The sequence below is a fragment of the Balaenoptera physalus genome (genome assembly GCF_965194825.1).
Source record: "Balaenoptera physalus genome assembly, chromosome: 1".
Lineage (NCBI taxonomy): Eukaryota > Metazoa > Chordata > Mammalia > Artiodactyla > Balaenopteridae > Balaenoptera > Balaenoptera physalus.
In genome coordinates, this window is record NC_138882.1 from 26,948,620 (window position 1) to 26,970,575 (window position 21,956).

The 21,956-nt window shown below is 40.9% G+C and overlaps 1 protein-coding gene across 2 annotated transcripts in view; it reads left to right on the plus strand.

Moving 5' to 3' along the window:
- SMYD3 (SET and MYND domain containing 3) overlaps window positions 1-21,956 on the plus strand; it is a 711,581-nt gene that overhangs the window by 679,645 nt on the left and 9,980 nt on the right. For both annotated transcript variants that reach the window (XM_082470901.1, XM_082470902.1), the window contains one exon: window positions 12,510-12,618. In XM_082470901.1, coding sequence (XP_082327027.1) covers window positions 12,510-12,618 — 109 coding nt within the window. The remainder of the gene's footprint in view (window positions 1-12,509; window positions 12,619-21,956) is intronic.

The window sequence follows — 21,956 nt, forward strand, 5'->3', positions numbered from 1 at the left end:
CTCTTCCTAACACCTGTGCTCTGGGTGCTTAAGACTTCTTCAAGAGCTAGGGGCTCTTGAGTGCTTGGCATCTGTATCAGCTAATTTCAATATAAGTACCTGTCATTTCTGGAATACATGTCAACAGCAACACTCTTGGTTTTGTTAGAGACACACTGTATTATAGATACAGACATACAACTTGGTTAAGCTTATTGATGGCAAACTATATTTCATCTTCTATTTAAAACTAGATTGTGCAACTTTTTACTAGTTGTTAATTTTTTGTAAATCTAATTTTTTCCTTCCAAACAAAGGAAAAGTATGTACATTTTTAAAACCACAGTGTCGGGCTTCCCTGGTGGCTCAGTGGTTAAGAATCCTCCTGCCAATGCAGGGGACGCGGGTTCGAGCCCCAGTCCGGGAGGATCCCACATGCCACGGAGCAATTAAGCCCGTGCACCACAACTACTGAGCCTGCACTCTAGAACCCACAAGCCACAACTACTGAGCCTGCGTGCCACATCTGTTGAAGCCTGCGCATCTAGAGCCCGTGCTCTGCAACAAGAGAAGCCACCGCAATGAGGAGCCCACACACTGCAACGAAGAGTAGCCCCCGCTCGCCACAACTAGAGAAAGCCCGCGCACAGCAACAAAGACCCAACACAGCCAAAGATAAAAATAAGTAAAATAAATAAATTTTTAAAAAATTTAAAAACCACAGTGTTCCCTTCTTGATTTAATACTCAATCTTGAGATCATTAAGTTCATAGGTTATAATTAATTTAATTGTTCGTTACACAATGGCTTTGTATCTAGAAATTAAAACTGAATGTTATATCAGTTATTTAAGACTATTTTATTATTAAATATATCCTACCTTCCAAAGGGTATATAAATTATAGATGAACTACTTAAAGAAATATAAAGTAAATATGCATGTAACCACTGTAAGTTCTTCCTGGATTTAGGACTTTAGAATTCTTGAATCCCGTTTTCTTCCCCACTGACATATATGATGTGCTTATTGTATTTTTTATTTTTACCATATTTTTAACCCCCTAAAATTGTTTTGTTTGTCAGTGTTCATAGATTAACCCATGTAAGCATTCTCTTTATTCTTCAGTCCTTCTTGCACCTTAGACTTCCCGTCTTGGCTCACTTTCCTTCTACCAGAAGTACATAATTAGAAATTCCTTTTGTTAAGATCTGAGATGACAAATTCACAGTTTTTCTTTGTCCAAAAATGTCTTTATTTCAACCTCATTCCTTTTTTTAAATTAAGGCTTAGTTTTTTTAAAAACAGTTTTATGTTCACAGCAAAATTGAGTGGAATGTACTGAGACTTCCCATATACTCCCTACCCAACACGTGCATAGCCTCGATTATCATCAACATTCCCCATCAGAGTGGGACATTTGTTACAATCGACGAACCTATAGTGACACATCACAGTCACCCAAAGTCCAGAGTTTACATTAGGGTTCACTCTTGGTGTTGTACGTTTTATGGGTTTGGACAAATGTATAATGACATGTATCTATCATTATGGTATCATATAGAGTATTTCACTGCCCTGAAAAATCCTCTGTGCTCTGCCTCTTTATCCCTCCTTTACCTATAAACTCCTGGGAACCATTGATCTTTTTATTGTCTCCATAGTTTTGCCTTTTCCACAATGTCATAGAGTTGGAATGTAGCCCTTTCAGATTGGCTTCTTTCACTTAGTATTATACACTTAAGGTTCCTCCATGTCTTTTCATAGCTTGATAGGTCATTTCTTTTTAGCACTGGATAATATTCCATTGTCTGGATGTACCATAGTTTATTTATCCATTCACCTACTGAAGGACATTTTTGTTGCTTTCAAGTTTGGGCAGTTGTGAACAAAGCTGCTGTAAATATCCATGTGTAGGTTTTTGTGTGGATGTTAAGTTTTCAACTCCTTTGGGTAAATACCAAGGCACACAAATCCTGGGTACTGTGGTTTAGTCTGTTTACCGTGTTTAGTTTTGCAAGAAACCGCCAAACTCTTCCAAAGTGGCTGTACCCTTTTGTAGTCCCACTAGCAATGAATGAAAACTGTTGTTCCACATCCTCGTCAGCATTTAGTGTTGTCAGTGTTCTGGATTTTGGCTATTCTAATAGATGTATACTGATAATGTCATTGTTATTTTAGTTTGCATTTCCCTGATGACATATAATATGGGGCATCTTTTCATATCCTTAATTGCCATCTGTGTATCTTCTTTGGTAAGATGTCTGTTCAGATTTTTGGCCCATTTTTTAAATTGGTTTTTTTCCTATTGTTGCGTTTTAAGAGTTCTTTTTATATTTAGGATAACAACCCTCTATCAGATGTGTCTTTTGCAAATATTTTCTCCCAGTCTGTGGTTTATCTTCCCATTCTCTTGACATTGTCTTTTACAGAGCAGAAGTTTTTTATTTAATGAAGTCCAGCTTATCAATTATTTCTTTCATGGATCATGTCTTTGTTGTTGTAACTAAAAAGGCACCACCATACCCAAGATCAATTTTGAGTTCTTTTTTGTGAAGGGTGTTAAGATCTGTGTCTAGATTCTATTTTTTTTTTTTTTTTGGCATATGGATGTCCAATTGTTCCGGAAACATTTGTTAAAAAAAAAACTGCCTTTGTTCCATTGTATTGCCTTTGCTTCTTGGTCAAAGATCAGTTGACTGTATTTATGTGGGTCTATTCTGTTCCATTGATCCATTTTGTCTTTCACAAATACAGTACCACACTGTCTTGATTACTGTAGCTTTACATTAAGTCTTGAAGTTGGGTAGTGTCAGTCCTCCAGTTTTAATCTTCTCCTTCAGTATTGTGCTAGCTATTCTGGGTCTTTTGTCTCTCCATAAAACTTTAGAATCAGTTTGTTGACATCCACAAAATAACTTGCTAGAAGTTTGATTGGGATTGCATTGAATCTATAGATCAAGATGGGAAGAACTGACATTTTGACAATATTGACTCTTCCTATCAGTGAACATGGAATATCTTTCCATTTATTCTGATTTTGTTCATCAGAGTTTTGTAGTTTTCCTTATATAGATCTTCTATATATTTCGTTAGATTTATACCTAAGTATTTCATTTTGTGGGTGCTAATGTCTCATTCTTTTTGTTAAAGTTTTGTTGAGATGTAATTAATTCACTTACCATACAGTTTACCCATTTAAAGTGTACAATTCATTGTTTTTTTATTATGTTCAAAGATATGTGCAACCATCCCCACAGTCAATTTTAGAACATTTTCATCACCTCCAAAAGTAACCTTGAACCTTTACCTCTCCATCTTGATTCTTGAAAGATATTTTTGAGGATAGAGTATACTAGACTAGGAATAATTTTTCCTAGGCACATTGACGGTATCATTCTACTGGCTTCTGGCTTCCACTGTCAGCCTTACTGTGACTCTTTTGAATGTAATCTTTCTCCCATGATTGGCAAGAGGGGAAGCTTCCCTACTAGACCCTTCACCATTGGGTAGACACTGAGCTTGCTCTTCTGCCCCACAAGCTCCAAAAAGCAGATGAAGCCAGAGGTTTCAGCACACCAGTATAGCAGTGGTTTCACAATCCTACTTACTTCTCAAGGGTACCTCTTCATTTATATTTTGGCCTGACAGTTCTTTACTATCTTGTCAGCACGTTATTACTTTTAAAAATATTTTATCTAGCATTTTACATTGTTTTCAGTGAGATAATCAATATGGCTATTAAGCTTGCCATATTACCAGAAACAGCATTAAAACAGTTTTCATAAATCTGAACAGGCCCAAATGAATAAATAATTTATGAAAATAAATTTTAAAATTTCTACTCAAGGGCTTCCTTTTGGGAAATAATCTCAGAGTGATATGACCATCTGTGTATTCAGATATTTAGGGGATTTAGAGTACATATCCAGAACTTCAGAGGTGTCTTTTATTGCCCATGTAAGTGGACAAATAGACCTTATACAGGACAAGTGGAACTTTTCTTTTTTTTTTTTTTAAAGGGAGAAACTTTTTTAAAATTTATTTTTTATTTTTATTTTTATTTATTTTGTCTGTGCCAGGTCTTAGTTGCTGTGTGCAGGATCTTCGTTGCGGCATGCAGGATCTTTTAGTGGCAGCAGGCGGACTTCTTAGTTGCAGCATGTGGACTCTTAGTTGTGGCATGCATGTGGGATCTAGTTCCCTGACCAGGGATCAAACCCAGGCCCCCTGCTTTGGGAGTGTGGAGTCTTACCCACTGGACAACCAGGGAAATCCCCAAGTGGAACTTTTCTAATGAAAATCTCACTGTCATTTTTTTCCTAAGGACTTAATAACTAAATTATAGTTACAGTATAATTCAGTCATGCTGGCTGGCCTTTTTGAAATATTTCAAAATAGTATTAAATATTCCACACCCTAAAAAAAAAAAGTGCTGTAAGATATGAGACAGGCAAAAGCCAGACAAAGGACAGTACTCTCACCATTATGAGTATTAAAAAGGACTGTTTGCATACAGTGGAGTACCATCCTGCCTGCCTGGAAGATTCTGACCAGTTCTTTCCACTGTGCTGCATGCAAGGCCAACTGCATGGACAGGCCTATGATGTCTCCCTGCTGTTAGCCAAACTGCCAGTGGGCCAGGCAGCACATGAGCAGGTCTGGAAAGAGCATGAGGAAATTTGTGCACAAATCAGCATTAAATGAAACTAAGCACACCTAAGTTGAAAGTTATAAGTATGGGCAATGTCTTCTCTGTTCATTTTTCTAAAAAGAAAGCTAAAACTCAAACTTTTAGGTCCAAAATTTGACACTTAACCCTATCTGCATCATAAGTCTTTCCTTAAGGAGGAAGCTCCTGGCTACTCAGCCAGTATCTTCTCAATTTCTCCAGACCCCACCAGGCTTCTCTTTGTGTTGCTACATATTCAACTTGCATTTAAAAAGAAACAGGCAAACATACAGGTGATCCAGGTGGGTCTTTTGGCTGTTGGAATGTAACTATTTTGGAGCTATTAGGCTATCTTTTTACACTTTGCAACAAAATTGAGTGATTTTTTTTTCCCATTGTTTATCTCAATATGGATGTAAAAGTGCATTGCAACTAATTACCTTACATCCAATATCCCTGGAAACTTAATAATACTAGTTTGTGTTTATATGTGGTTGACAGTCCCAAATGTTCTCCCATCTCTTTTCTTACCATCAGGTTAATTGTGATGTGAAGTGGTCATTCTGCTAACTGCTTGGAAGAACCAGGTCTTAAATCCAAATCTCCTCTAACTCCCTCATTCTGATTTATCTACCATAAAACCTCTGCTCCAGAGGCTGAATTACATGAGCATTTAAAATAAACAAAAAGCTCTCTTGTACTTATTATCTGATTTAGAGATTCTTTCGAACAATGGATCATATACAAATAATTATAAATTGTCAATCTTCTTTCTGAGAGTAAGAAAGCTCTGCCTTGTGAGTGAAGGACCTATTTGGGGGAAATTAAGAGAAGCAGAAATGCATTCTTTGTGTAAGGAAATGATCCTGCTTACTCATTTTATGGCATAAAATAAACCGAAGAAAAATCTCATTGCATTGAGACAAAGTCTCAGTGTAACACTGTAAAATCCCATTGTAATGTGTGGTGGGATTATAAGAGCACTATGAATTTATTTTCCTATACTCAGGTGGCAGGAGGTGGGGTGTGTGTGGCAGAGCCATCTTTCTCAATGCTGTGGGGCTGACAGCACATGTCACAGATGGAGCAAGAGGTGAGGGTTCAATCTAGGCTGGAAGCCAGGACCTTTTTCTTTTGGAAACAAGTGAGAATTCATGGCCCTGATCCTCCTGTCACCAACAGAACCAAGCTGTAGAGGTAATGGAGAAGTAAGGATTCATCACCCCACTTGGAGAACAGCACCTCTCCAGACTAACTGTGTGAATTAATTAAGAAATGGTAAGAAATAGTTCTCCTTGTTCTGAAGTTCCCAGTATAGTCTGTCTTTTTTTCTTTGGTTTTGTTTCCCAATGTTAGGATCATTTTTTTTTTAACTAACAACAACAAAAATGTATCATATTACAAATAAAGCTACCCTACCACAAAGGCATAAATAACTTCCATACAGCAGCTGGTTTAACTCAAACAGACCCTAAGGAACATCCTATGACTCTATCTGCCTTTTCATGCTTCCTTGTCTCAGTTACCCATGGTGTTTGACAGTGAGTTTCTACACTTGATTTAAGACCTAGAGCAAAGCTTCTTAATGCTGAGTGTGAGCTGCTGTTACATCTGCTGTACTTCTAGCTATCAAGTAGCGTCGATCTGATGTCTCGACAGTGTGGAAGGCCACTGTATGCCACTCATTGTGTGTATCATTTCATTTCTATATAAGACTTAGAATTAAGTAAAATTCCAAAATCTTCTGAAACTTGGGGCAGTTATCTACCAGAGTCCATAACTTCTGAAGGTGAAAAAGTAAAACCCAGTGTCCTGCCTTTTTAATTATGAAAAATTTCAAACATACACAAGAATAGAATATAATGAACCTTCATATATCTATTATCCAGTTTCAATAATTATCAAGATTTTGCAACACTTATTTTATCTCTCACCTTACTTCCCCCTCCTTTCCCCTTATTTGAATTATTTTATTCTTTTTGCAGTTCTTAGCTTTCATTACTTTTGAAAATTCTCAGCCATTATGGCTTTAGATATTGCTTCTGCCATTCTCTCCCATCTCTCATTTGAGATTCCAGTTTACCTATACGAGACCTGTGTTCCTCTTTATTTTCCATTTCCTCATCTCTCTTTGTTTTGCAACTGATATATTCTTTTTTTTTTTTTTTTTTTTTGCAACTGATATATTCTTTTGACCTGCCTTCCAGATCTCTAATTCTTTCCTTGGCTGTGACAAGTCTGATGTTAAACTATTGAGATCTTAATTTCAGTTTTCTATTTTTCAGTTCTAGAATTTTCATTGGTTATGTTTTATGTAATTTCATTTTTCTGCTAAAATTCTTTTCTATTATTAAGTTTGCAAACATACTTATAATTATTTCTTAATTGATTTATTAGAGCCTCAATATCTGCAAACCTGTAGGTTTGTTTCATTGTCTATGTTTTTCTCTTGGTTTTCAGACAGTTCTTGTCTTTTTGTATGCCTGGTTATAATTTTACTGAATGCAGGATACTGTATAGAAAAATTAGAGAGATAATTGAGATTCAGGATTATGTTATCTTCCTTCAGAGAGAATTTACTTTTGCTTTTGGCAGTCAGGGTAGAAACAGATCACCTTACTCCAATCAGGGTTTGAAATGATTCAGTCTTCGTGAGGGCCAGTCTGTTTCTGGCTTACCACTATTCCTGGATTGTAGCCCTTTGGTGGGGGTCACAAATGAAAGTCAGGGATGTTTACTAGCGCTCCTTTTCATCTTTGCTAAGCCCTGAACTCCAAATTCTGTGTCTCCATATCCTTGAGACTGCCAAAACTTCTGCTCAGCTGTTTAGCCTATCTGCCTCTACTTTCAAATCAGCAAAGGGAAAAGCAGCAACAAATGTAAGGATCACCTACTTGAGCTTCTGTTCTTTCTGCCATTTTGACACATCCAGACCCCTGTCCCTCTGTGGTTCTTTGACACCTTCAAACAGATTTTTATAAATATTTTGTCTAACGTTTCTTGTTCTTAGCACAGAGTTTGGTCTGAAACAAGGTAACCCACCATTGCTGGAAGGAGAAATTATGCTGAAGAAATTTAAATCAAAACTCAGTCATTACATCATTTTATCCATGCATACTTCAGTTTGTATCTCTGAAAAATTGTGGACATTTTCTTACCCACAATGCCATTTCATGTTCAAATTTCCTAGATTGAATCAGAAATGTCTTTTTACAGTTATTTTAAGATGCAAAAGGTCTACAAATTACATTTGACTGTTGTATCTCTTCAGTCTCTTTTAATCTAGAGTGTTCTCCTCCCCTGCCATCTTTTTCTTTTCATGCCATTGACCTGTTGAAGATCCTGGGTGAAGGTCCTGTAGGATTTCCCATATCTCGAATTTAGCTGGTTGCTTTTATTTGTTCCTCTATCACTTGTTTTTCCTATGAAATGGAATTTAACTTTATGGGCTTGATTAAATTCAGTTTCTTTGTTTCTGTTTTTGTTTTTTGGCAAGGATCCTTTATAGGTGGTGTAAAGTCCTTCTTATTGCGTCATATCAGATAGCATGTAATGTCTGGCTGTCCCACTTTAGTGATGCTAAGGCTGATCAGTGGGTTCAGATGGTAACAACCTAATTTATCCATTTAAAAATTTTCCATCATTCTTTGATCTACTGATTTCATCTAGTGATACTTTTTTCGTGGATTCTTCAAGAGTTGCAAAATGCTGATTTTTCTAATTCCATCATTAGAATTAGATTTCACATTAATCAGCTAAAATTCATACATTATAGCTATTTGGTTACTCTAAAATACAGTTTATACAGTCAAGTTAAGCTCTTGTTTTAAATTCAGTGATGTATTTTATATCAGTTCTAAAAAATAATCCTAACAATAAATGGTTTTTCCTGTCATATAAATGTCAAAACTGCTACCTGTAATGAAGCAATGTGATTGGTAATTGCATCATGTGGAAAGACCTCAGCAAGACCAACAACATAGGTCCTGCCAGCATAGGTCCTGCCATGTTTTTCTCTACCCCCTTTTAACTTGAGACGTGCCAGTTCCCTGGCCCTCAGCCTCCTTGTAGAATATGGCAGCAAGATCTTGGTGCTTATGGGTCTGAATTAAGCTAGCAGGTGTGCTGCTCCTTTTCTCTGCTTGTTTAAACACCTTCTTCCTATACACTTACTCACCACAGAAACACCAAGGGCACTTTTTCTATTCTAGGCCCAGCATCCTGGACCATGTGATTGCTAGCACTGTACCCATGAAAAGAAAATTTATAACACCCAAACAAGTAGAATGCCTTGCTGAATGATTTTGTTATTGCATAGTTTGCTTGTGGTTTTTGTGGCAGCATTTCAATTTCTGAATCTTGGAGTCAGCTCTGACTGCCAGACCCCAGCAAGTCTCCAAGTCCCGCTGAATCAGCTGTAGGACATTTTTTGCATCAGATCCTTCTTTTCTGTTCTCATTACCACATCCTGACTCAGGTCTCTCTGCCTCTAGAGTCTCTTTTCCAATCTATCCTGTTTCGTATTCTGATGAAACACCCTCAGCCCCCTCTGTCGTGCCCAGCTGCCTGCAAGCAAAGTCTAAACCTCCTAGCTTGGCGTGGATGCCGCTGCACAGCCTGGCCTCAGGTGCACCTCCTCTCCCGCTCTTCTTCGCTGCCGCTCAGATCATGCATTCACTGGCCCTTTGTCTCCAGCCTCCTGTACCATTGCCAGAGCTACCCGCCCTTCCCATGCTCCACATGCTGTCCTAGCAGCCCATCCCCTCTTCCAGTCTGAACCAGCTCAAGCTCTGCTGCTCCAAGGAATCTCCCTGACCACCGTGGTCTCCACTGCTTCTGGAGCACCCATTGTCTGTGCCGTGGTCTGGCAGCTCTCACAGTCCTCTCTGTATCATAACTCAGTTTGCTTCATATCTGCAGTTAGACTGTATACTAAGCAAGGGCAGGGACTCACCGTGGGCTTCTTGCATCCTTTGTGCACTGGGCACAGTACCTGGCCTCTCCTAGCTACTACACCTTCCCCTCACCTTCCCACTCAAACTCCTGTTTTAGTCCTCGCAGTCCTCAGGCATCCCTGATTCCTTCTCTGGTTCAGCCTCTCAGCCTGGCCTTGATTCCTGACAGTCCTGTGATTGAAGACCTCTTGCAGGCCTCCTCTCATCACTGTCACACACGGTAAAGTTGATGAAAGCCCATGCCCTGGGTAGAGAACTTCTCCCAGCAGGAGTGAGCGTCACCAGTTTTCCTTGGGGTGCTATTCCAGCAAGTAATCATGATGCTTATTCCATATGTCAGCTGGGAGGCCTCCAGAAACAACCCAGGCACACACTCAGCACCCCTGCCAGAGCTGTTAGGCTGCTCCGTAAATATTTATGTGGAAGTCCCCCTCCCAGACACTTCCTCATCCTCTCCTGATTAAACTCCACTTCATTTTTTAATATCTTTAAGCAACCAGAGCAAGTACCTTTCATGGAGTAATTATGCACCACTTTCTCTGCCACCATAGAACCAAAGATTTTCTTTCCTTCTGCTAACTGATGTGACAGACATCCACTTAATGGAATGATTATTAGTATGAAATTACATTTTGGCCTTTAAATTTAATTATGCCACATTCACAGCAATAAAATAAAGTTCCAAATGCAGGTGTGCTTTTCAAGGAAAGTGTCCAAGGCAATTAAGTACAGGGCAGTGGCGTCCTATATTTAAGCCTTTTGTCTGGGGCTCTTAAAATCTTTTCCACACAAGTAGATAATGATGTTCATTTTGTAAGGGGGAGAGGTGATGTGACTGATCTCTTGGCATGCTCAGAAGACGACGGGAAATCCAGGACCCAGGTGTCCCCTTTGTTTCCCCCCTCCCCTCCCTTTTCAGTTCTTTAAAAGAAGCATGGCTGACCTTCTATTAATTTAAATACCTCTCTCTGAGGTACTGCTTTCCACTTCTTTGAGAGCCTGAATGAAAAAGGTTTCTATATCACATTTCATGCGGGGAAGAGTTGGGGTTCAGGGAGAGGGGATGGTTTGAAGATAGTACACTAATCAGAGAACATACATGTCTCTCCTGATAAAGCTCCCTCATCTTTATTACACAGTAGAGCCTAAATGTGGGTTCCATGACTAGTTCATAAATGAAGAGCAGAACAGTGCTTGGCACATGGTAAGCCCCGTATAAGTCACGACTCAGGGTTATCTTTTGGAGGCCTACAGGCAGGCACCTATGTTCTCTGGATGGGGAGCATCTGGAATGCACCCTCGCTCGTGCCATCCAACAGTTTGGATGCGTTTCTGTTCTCCCCACCGAGACAAACCTTCTCAGATCCTGGGGAGCCAGATTAAGTCCTCTTTCCCTCTTCCAGGAAACCTTCCCTGGTCCAACCCATCATCGTAACTCTCCTTTTTCATAACTCCTGTATCATTTTCTCAGTTCATTCCACACTCTTGAACTGAGCATTGCCGTCTACTAGTTAACATAGGCTTCATCGGGACACTAAATCATGCTCTATTCTGTGATATTTTTCAACTGTGGTATGACTGTTTGCCTTGTGTCTCATGGAATTATTGGGCCTTGAGGAAAAAGATCATATATCTACAGTATAGTATGTCCCCCGGCCCCAGGATCGATCTTGCACGTACAGCAGGAGCTCAGGAGACTCTCAGGCTAGAGGATGTGGGGGGCAGAAGAGGCCAAACTGTACACACTTTGTTGAATCTAACATAATACGTTCTTGTTGAATCGAGTTGAAATAACACTGGGTCTGAAACATAGCCCTGGGTTTTCATTCTTCGGTCCACTGCAACACCCTGTTCTATTCTGTTGTGTATGAAAGAGGTCAAGTATGTACAGAGTTCCTACATGCAACACGGCAGCAAACACAGATGGGGTGTCTGAATCCAAAGAGTCCAGTGATATATATATGGAATCTAAAAAAAAAATGGTTCTGATGAACCTAGGGGCAGGAATAAAGATGCAGACATAGAGAATGGACTTGAGGACATGGGGAGGGGGAAGGGTAAGCTGGGACGAAGTGGGAGAGTGGCATGGACATATATATACACTACCAAATGTAAAACAGATAGCTAGTGGGAAGCAGCTGCATAGCACAGGGAGATCAGCTAAGTGCTTTGTGACCATCTAGAGGGGTGGGATAGGGAGGGTGGGAGGGAGACGCAAAAGGGAGGGGATATGGGGATATATGTATAGGCATAGCTGATTCAATTTGTTATAAAGCAGAAACTAACACAACATCGTAAAGCAATTATACTCCAATAAAGATGTTAAAAACAAAAACAAACAAAGAAACAGAGTCCAGTGATGACAGAATAAATACACGGGGCCTGTAAGGAAGGTGCACTGTGGTGAACCATGGTCTCTGCACTGAGACTCGGGGGGCTTTGCGGTTAAAAGGAGCGTGTGGGCGTTTCTAGATGGCGAGTCCTGAAAGCTTTCATTCATTTACTTAACAATTATATACTGAGAGGCCAGCTTCTGGTCCAAGGCTATCCTGGGTGTTGGAGCTTCACGGGGGAGGTTGGAGGATAAGATTAGCACCTGGTCCCTACACCCCCTGCCAAATATAAACGCAGAGGTCCAGATTGTCTTCTTTCATTGTTTATTAGAGAGGTATTCCAGTCCTGTCATTTTTTTTGCAATGCCCAGTGCAAAAGGCATTCTGGGGAACAGGAGACCAATAGTGTGCTTCTTCCCTCAGTATCATGTTCTCCCGGCGGCAAAGCTGATTCTTCTCAGTGGCTCACTGGCATTCACAGCCAGCGTTTGCTCCCACTTTCATAGTCTCCTGACTATGCTGACTGCACCAGTGAGAGCTACTGACACTGTTTGCCATTTGTTTTCTTCCAGGATTTTTTTCCCAGGAAACCATCCTGTCAGAGGCGTGCAGGTAATGAAAGTTGGCAAATTGCAGTTACATCAAGGCATGTTTCCCCAAGCGATGAAGAATCTGAGGCTGGTGAGTGTGCCAAGATCGCATGTAGTTCTGCCTGGAATACTTTTTCCTGGTGGTTGCTAGGCCTCCTCCTTGTGATTCCTAGCGACTCTACACACGTGTGTGCATGCACGTGTGCAAGCACACATATGGACACACACGCGTATTTGTACACAAACACGTACCCATAAATGTTAAAAACCAGCTTCAAAAAAAAAAAATGATTTGTGATGTTTGCCGATTCCTTTGGTATAAACATGCCCACCGTTGCTGATTTTAAACTACCAATGTCGAATCAACCAGTTCACAAAAATCAGTAAAATTTAACAATCAACTCCTACTAACTGGTGCAAACTGGCCTCAGACACCACTGCGCCTGTGCCCTTCTCCACCGTGCACAGGCCACCCTTCTCCATGCCTTCCCACCCACAGAACAGAATCCACATTCCCAGCCCCCTGACCACCTGTCTGCAGACCACCTTTGCAGCCTCCTCACCTCCAGCCTCCCCCCGCCCACCTACACACACACACACACACACACACACACACACACACACACACACACAGAGCTGGTGTACACTGAGCCGCTCACCGTTGCCCAGGCATGGTCCTTTCAAAGCTGTCTCCTTTGCCTTACATGCCCTCCCCCGACCCCAGCCCCTGGGCCTGGCAGAACTGTACTGACCCTTTAAGGCCCAGCTGGAATGTTGTGTCCTCCCTGCCCCCCTACAGCTCCGCTCACTCTGCCGGCTGAGCACTCATCACCGGGCAGCAGGACACCTGCTGCCCCGCCCCCCGGAGGCTGTGAGGTCGGGACTTAGGAAGTAGTCACTGCTGGAGGGAGGAGGAGGGGAGGAGGGGAGCGAGGGCGAGAGGTCAATACAGTGCTAGCAGTAAGTGCGGAGGAACTAAGTGGGAGGAGAACTGGGTCCGCGCTGGAATGCAGTGTTAAAGAGTGACGCCTGTCCTCACCCTCTCCGTGAGTCTCCTCTGCCACTAGGGCCCAGGGCTCTCTGCTGTCTTGGCCTTTCCACCCTGGCAGAGCTCCCCCTCACCCAAACCGTGGCTTCCAAAGGCAGAGCTCATGTGCTTATCTGGTCCAGGCACTGGTGGCGGGTATGGAGAGCTGGTGTGGGGGGTTTCACGGGCAGCACCTGGCACTTTCCCGGGTCCTCTGGGCCACGATGCCCTTGTCCGCAGGAGGGTGGAGAGACCCGGGCCCTGAATCAGGATCTCTCAGGGAGTGTCTAGGGGCTGGCTGATCCACATTTAGATGAGAAAAATAACAAATGCCTAAGGGATTCTTAAAAGTGAGATTCCCCAGTGCTGGTTTCTGTTGAATGCTAGCCCTGTCGCCTTTTCCTGATCTCTAACTGAAATCAGCCCGTGGTCAGCAGGAAGAACCCTAGGACTCCTGAAGGTGTTCAGCTCTTCCTGTTCGCTTTGCCTTGTCTGACATCTTTACCAGACTGACGGAAGGACACTGGAAGCCTCCTGCAGTCTCAGGAGAACTTTCCTTTTCTGGTCTGGCTAATGGTTGTCAGTCAAATCAGCTGGGCAGAAGAGAAAAGACTCATTGAGGGTCTACTATGTGAATGTTCTGACAGAAAAACAACGTGGAGGAAATTTCCCAAGTATATGATGGACCCAACCCAGGGTCACCTCCAAGTAGGTATTTTATAAGTGATCAAATTAGTCCTTGATGTTTTATGGGACTAGAAAGTATTAATACTGCTCACACGTACATGACTGATCTGGCCCTCATGACAGATGACAGCCATCTGAGGCCAGTGGGCCAGGCATTTTCGTATCCATTTGAAAACTGAAGGAGCTAAGGCTTGGAGTCACACTGAACCAGAGCCAGGTCCAGTCTGTTCGATTTAATCTAACATGTGTTGATTAAATGCTTCTATGAATCTGAATAAGGCCCAGTGTTGTCCTCACAGTTTAGTGGAGGAGACAGAGACGTGAACAAGTCATTAGATCCAGACTGGAATCCAAGGCTCTAGACTGGCCCAGCAAATAACTGAGACTCTCTAGTAAGACTCAGTGTAGAAATCCCTTCAGATCCCGCTGAGCTCCTGGTGCCAACTCCGAGGAGGATGTGAAGGAGAAATCTGAGGGGATTTGGATCTTTTCTGCTCTTCACGTGAGGCTTTATCATTGCCATCACATGCAGGACTCTTGGTGGAGACATCTCATACCCTCAGCTGCAAAGACAAGCATGAACGAACCCACACTGACGTCTAGATACAGATTTACGGGATATTTGTGGGCCAGGCGGATCACCAGCCCTTCTTATGACACTCTTATTGCCCTTTTATACCCTTCGTGCCCTGTTCCATTCTGTCTTCCTCACATCCTTCTTGTGAGCTTGCCTCATTTCCTCCAGAAGCCTCCCTTGGTGATTGTTTTAGCATCTTCTGCTCCTGGTACCAAAGATAAGCCCACATATGGACGCTGACAGCTGCCAAATGAAAGACCTCGGAGCAGCATCAGAACGTCTGTCGTGAGGCCTGGGGTTAGTCATGGCCTTACCCAAACTTCCTGCTTGGCTCTGGAAAAGACACAGAGCCTCCTGGGTTCTGATTATCGACCAGAAAGCAGATGTTCACCCCGGCAGTGTCACGTAGTAGGAAGACACTCGGATTCAGAGTTCAGCTTCCGGTCCCGTCATTTACTACTTTTATGACTTGAAGCAAGTCTCAGTCCCTCTGAATGTAATTTTCTTATTTTAAAGATGAGGATCATACCTACCCCATAGTTATTTTAGAAGTAGATAAGGTAGTGTGTAAGGGTATGTTTGCCTGAGTCCCAAGTGTTTTGAGAGTATAAAGGATTATTATTGTGTAGGAACCCTTGTTCTGATCACTCCCTCACTACCCAGTCCCTTTAGCACTTGCGTTTGGAGTTTGGGGTTATACAGTGTTTCCCCTGTTGAACAATTATATTATAGAACTGCTCCCCAGCAGTTCACATGGGTGTGTTCCATTTCCTGGTGGTGAGTGGGAATTCCACAAGATACCTTTTGTATCTCCTGGGGCTACCAAACCTAGACACGTGCCCTGAACACAGCAAGTTCTATCAAGTACCTACTTGAATGAATGGCGTTTTTTAATGAGGAGAGGTCTTTAAAAGCACCACCCTGGCCCTGTTCTTTTAGCTAATATGTATATGTACTATGTATGTGGCTAGTGGACCAGATCTTCTCAGGACATATGCTGACCATTTACTAGCAGGGTAAGGTTCTGCTCACCCAGTTCCAATGCGTGGCAGGGGTTTTCCCACTTCAACAAGCAATTCTCAGACACAGCTGGGTGTCCTGTAGTTCAACTCAATTCTGACACCATCTACCTGGAGATGGCATCAGATCCCACTGCCCCACGAGATCGCCTTCCACACTTCAGATGCCAGTCACAAGCCCAGGTTGTCACATATGCTTCAGACTGACTGGCTATAGCTTAGAGGTTCCAAGGATGCCACCATGGTTTTGATTAATTTGCTAAAGCAGCTCACAGGATTCCAAGAAACATTTTACTTACTAGATCACCAGTTTATTATAAAAGGCCATAAAATCAGGAGCAGCCAGATGGAAGAGATGCATATAGGGCGTCTCTCCGAGTTCACCACTTTCCACGAACCTCCATGTGTTCACCAACCTAGAAGCTTTCAAACTCTGTCCTTGTGGGTTTTTATGAAGGCTTCACTACAGAGGCATGACTGGTTAAATCACTGGCCATTGGTGATTGATTCAACCTCCAGTTCCTCTTCCCTGAAAGTTCCAACCCTCTAATCACATGGTTGGTTATCCTAGCAACCAGCCCCCATCCTTAGGTGCTTCTAAAAGTCACCGTATTAAAATAATAAAGACACCTTGATCATTTTCATCACTTAGGAAATTCCAAGGGCTTTAGGAACTCAGTGCCAGAAATAGGGATGAAGACCAAGTATATATTTCTTATTATACATCACAGTGTCACACAGAGGGACAGCCTGCACACCTCCGTCTTTTTGCAAGTTCATAGGACCTGTGAGTCTAGAAGCAGGGCAGTTTCGTTCTGCAGAAAGCCTCTCCTCCTGAGCTTTCTCAGGGCTCAGGTAACCCAGAGAGGAGCAAGGGAAGATATATTCTTGCCTTTTTAAACTGATGTTCTCTTTAGACTGGCATCCCCAGACATTCTTTCTTAGAAACTCTGGGAATAACAGGATGAAAGACAGAGTTTGAATAAAGGTTTCAAAGGCTGAGTTTGGAACAAAAATGAGAAAAGCTTCAGAAACAAAAATTAGTTACAGATTCAATTAGGCCCGGCCTCCTCCAGGAAAGGAATCCTCTTAGCCCAGCTCTGATTTGGTTTAGGTTCCCATCTCCCCTGGGCTCAGCTGAAATTCTTGTGATTGCTGCCACAGGACAGTCCTGGGGTCCCTTCACAGTACCTCCCTCTTGCTTTCTCCTGTCTCTAATCTATTTTCATTTCTTTCCATTTATTTCTTAGAAGAATTTTGTTAGCCACTAATTTGACTTCTTGGACCTCAGGGGCAACCATTCTCATCTGGCCTGTCTTGTCAGTGAGCCTGCTTCTTTTCTGTGAGCTCTGCACGCTGCCAGCTCCCTCACCCTGGGCTAGACTAGCTGCTTTGTTAGTAGTGCCTTGTTAACTGAAGTCAGGCTGGAAAAAGTCAAACTTCTTCCCCCTCAATAACCATTTTTTATTTAGATGTAAATTTCTTATATTACACTGTAATGTTTTTTCTCCTCTCATTTCATTATGTTGAAGCATTGTACACTTTGAGGATCTTTTTAGCTTTTTCTGCACCTGAATAGGGAGCTCAGGCCCAGTCCCCAACATAGCTCCTCTCATACCCTCGTGGTTATTAGCTATTCCACCTCATCCAGGGAAAGCTTCAAGCACATGCTGGTCTCTCTCTACTCCAGCCTGCACCCCGATTTCACATCCCTCTAAATGGATGATTTAGAGCCTGCAAGTCTATTGCTCCCATTTCTTAATCTGCTACAATGATTTTTAACCTCTTTGGTCATGCTCTTATTTAGGAATTGTGTGAGGACCACTGACTCACCAGAGAAAATGAACATACACACATTTTTTTAAAATTGGGGTATAGTTGCTTTACAATGTTGTGTTAGTTTCCGCTGTACAATGAAGTGAATCAGCTATATGTATACATATATCCCCTCCCTCTTGGACCTCCCTCCCACCTCACCCCCCCCCCCATCCCGCCCATCTAGGTCACCCCAGAGCACTGAGCTGAGCTCCCTGTGCTATACCGCAGGTTCCCACCAGCTATCTGTTTTACACATGGCAGTGCACATACGTCAATCCCAATCTCCCAATTCATCCCACCTCCCTGCCCCTCACCCCGTATCCACACTGCACAACATTTTTTTTTATATTTGGTGGGGAAGGGGGTTTTAGGGACCACCTGAAGCCTCTCCATGGACTTTCTATAGGCCCGCGGTCTCAAGGTTAAAAAGCTCTCCTGTAAATGCATAACATCACCTTAACGTGTGGACAGATGGGAGGGAGAGGGGGAGGACAAGAGGGCATGCAGAGGTGATATGCCATATCATCAGTAGTGCCTTCAAAGGACTGTTTGGCAGTCCCTGGCTCTGATATTTATGACTGTCCCCTACTGACTTTTAAAATAGAGAATATCAGTTTCAAGAGTATGTTTCTGAACCAAAAAAATGAGAAGATAACTAAGAGAAAAATCATAAAACGAAAGCATAATGATTAAGTCACATTACAGGAAACAAGCAGAAATTTACCTACCAGAAAGTGTAAGCCCCGCAGTGACAAGGAACCAAGTGAGGAGCCTGGACTTGTGCTTCCACCTGGCAGTAACATGGCGTCATCTGCCATACTCCTGCTGGAGCAATATTGCAGAGAGCCAGCTAAAACAGAAAGTTTACATAAAATTCAGAATCTCAACATAATACTCAAAATGTCCAGGTTTCAACTGAAAATCACTCACCATACCAAGAACAAGGAAGAGCTCAATAAAGACAATCGACAGATTGCAACTCCAAGATAACAGATTTTAGAATTATCTGACAAAGATTTTAAAGCCAATCATAAATGTGCTCAAACAAGCAATTACAAACATCCTCAAAACAAATGAAAAAATAGAACACCTCAGCAAATAAATAGTAGATAGAAAGAAGAAGCAAACAGAAATTTAAGAACTGATAAATACAATTACCAGAATATACAGACTGGAGCTTAACAACAGAATGGAAAGAATAGAGGAAAGAGAGTTAATAATGAACTTGAAGATAGAACAATATAAGCTGTCCAATCTAAAAAACAGAGATAAAATGACTAAAAAAGGTAAAATTGAACAGAGCTTCAGGGACCCATGGTACCTATAGCAAAAGATCTAACAGTGGAGTCCCAGAAAGAGAAGAGAAAGAGGGCAGAGTGGAAAAAGTACTTGAAGAAATAATAGTGAAAGCATTCAAATTGAAAAAAAGTAAAATTCTCTCTCTTCATAGATGTAGGAAACCCTAAAGATACCACAAAAGAAATTGTTCCAACTAAGAAATTCAGCAAAGTGGGAGGATGTAAAATTAATATGCAAAACTCAGTTGTGTTTCTATACACTGACAGGGAATGATCCCAAAAGGAAATTGAGAAAACAGTTCCACATAGCATCTTACAGAATAAAATAATTAGTAATTAACTTAATCAAGGAGGTAAAAGACTTATACACTGAAGACTATAAAACATTGCTGAAAAAAATTAAAGATGACATAAACAGAATAATATTCCATGTTCATGACTGAAAGATTTAATATCATTAAGATGTCAATACAACCTAAAGCAGCCTATAGATTCAATGCAATCTCTGTCAAAATCCCACTGACATTTTTTTTTAGAATTGGAAAAATCCATCCTAAAATCCATATGAAACTTCAAGACCCCAATAGCATAACAATATTGAAAAAGAAAAAAAAAAGTTGGAGGACTCACACTTTCTGATTTCAAATTTTGCTACAAAACTACAGTAATCGAAACAACATGGTACTGGCATAAAGACAGCCATATAGGCCAATGAAATAGAATAGAGAGCCAGAAATAAACTCTCAGATATATGTCAAATAATTTTTGACAAGGGTGCCAAGACCACCCAGTGAGGAAAGGACAGTCCATTCAATAAACAGTGTTGGGAAAACTGGATATCCACATGCAAAAAATAAAGTTGGACCCTTACCTAACACTATATTTAAAAAAATTAATGCATGATTAAAGACCTAATATAAGAGCTAAAACTATAAAACTCTTAGAAGAAAACAGAAGAAAAGCTTCATGAGACTGGATTTGGCAATGATTTTTTTTGGATATGCCACCAAAGGCACAGGCAACAAAGAAAAAATAGACAAATTGAACTTCATCAAAATTTTAAATGTTTGTGCATCAAAGGATGCAATCAACAGTGTAAAAAGGCAACCCACAGAATGGAACAAAATATTTGCAAATCACATATCTGATAAGTGAATAATATCCAGAATATAGACAGAATGCCTAAACTTCAATAATAATACCAAAACAGCCCAATTCAAAAATTCGCAAAGGACCCAAATAGACATTTCTCCAAAGAAGATATACAAATAGCCAAAAATCACATAAAAAGATGCTTAACATCACCAATCATTAGGGAAATGCAAACCACAACCACAATGAGATACTACTCACCTGCTAAGATGGCTATTATTAAGGAAAAAAACAGAAAACAACATGTATTGGTATGGATGTGGAGAAACTGGAACCCTTATGCATTACTGGCAGGAATGCAAAATGGGGCAGCCACTGTGGAAAAATAGTATAGCACTTCCTCAAGAATATGAAACATAGAATTACTATTTGATCCAGCAATTCCACTTCTGGGTATATACACAAAAGGATTGAAAGCAAGGACTTGAACAGATATTTGTACACCAATGTTCATAGCAAGCATTATTAACAATAGCTAAAAGGTGGAAACAACCTAAATGTCCATGGACAGATGAATAGATAAAATGTGGAATATACAGACAATGAAATATTATTCAGCCTTAAAAATGAAACCACATGGATGAACCTTGAAGACATTATGTGAAATAAGCCAGTCACAAAAGGACAAATATTGTATGATTCCACTTATATGAGGTATATAGAGTAGTCAAAAACATAGAGACAGAAAGTAAAATAGTGATAACCAGGGGCTGGAGAGAGAAGGGAACGGAGAATTATTGTTTAGTGGGTACACAGTTTCAGTTTGGGATAACACAGAAGTTCTGGAAATGGATAGTGGTAGTGGTTGCACAACAATGTGAATGTAATTAATGCCACTGAACATAAAAAAATGTACCTGGGGATTCAAGAAGGTAAGTGATTGTGAAAATGACTATACTGCCCAAGGCAATGTACAGATTCAATGCAATCCCTATCCAATTACCAATGGCGTTTTTTACAGAACTAGAACAAAAAAATCTTAAAATTTGTATGGAGACACAAAAAACCCCAAATAGCCAAAGCAATCTTGAGGGGAAAAAACAGAGCTGGAGGAGTCAAGACAGTATGGTACTGGCACAAAAACAGAAATATAGATCAATGGAACATGATAGAAAGCCCAGAGATAAACCCACGTACCTATGGTCAACTAATCTATGACAAAGGAGGCAAGGATATACAATGGAGAAAAGACAGTCTCTTCAATAAATGTTGCTGGGAAAACCAGACAGCTACATGTAAAAGAATGAAATTAGAACACTCCCTAACACCATACACAAAAATAAACTCAAAATGGATTAGATACCTAAATGTAAGACTGGACACTATAAAACTCTTAGAGGAAAACATAGGAAGAACACTCTGACATAAATCACAGCAAGATCTTTTGTGACCCACCTCCTAGAGAAATGGAAATAAACCCAAAAATAAACAAATGGGACCTAATGAAACTTAAAAGCTTTTGCACAGCAAAGGAAACTATACACAAGATGAAAAGACACCCCTCAGAATGGGAGAAAATATTTGCAAACAAATCAATGGACAAAGGATTAATCTCCAAAATATATAAACAGCTCATGCAGCTCAATATTAACAAAACAAACAACCCAATAAAAAAATAGGCAGAAGACCTAAACAGACATTTCTCCAAAGAAGACATACAGATGGCCAAAAAGCACATGAAAAGCTGCTCAACATCACTAATTATTAGACAAATGCAAATCAAAACTACAATGAGGTATCACCTCACATCGGTTAGAATGGACATCATCAGAAAATCTACAAACAACAAATGCTTGAGAGGGTGTGGAGAAAAGGGAACCCTCTTGCACTGTTGGTGGGAATGTAAATTGA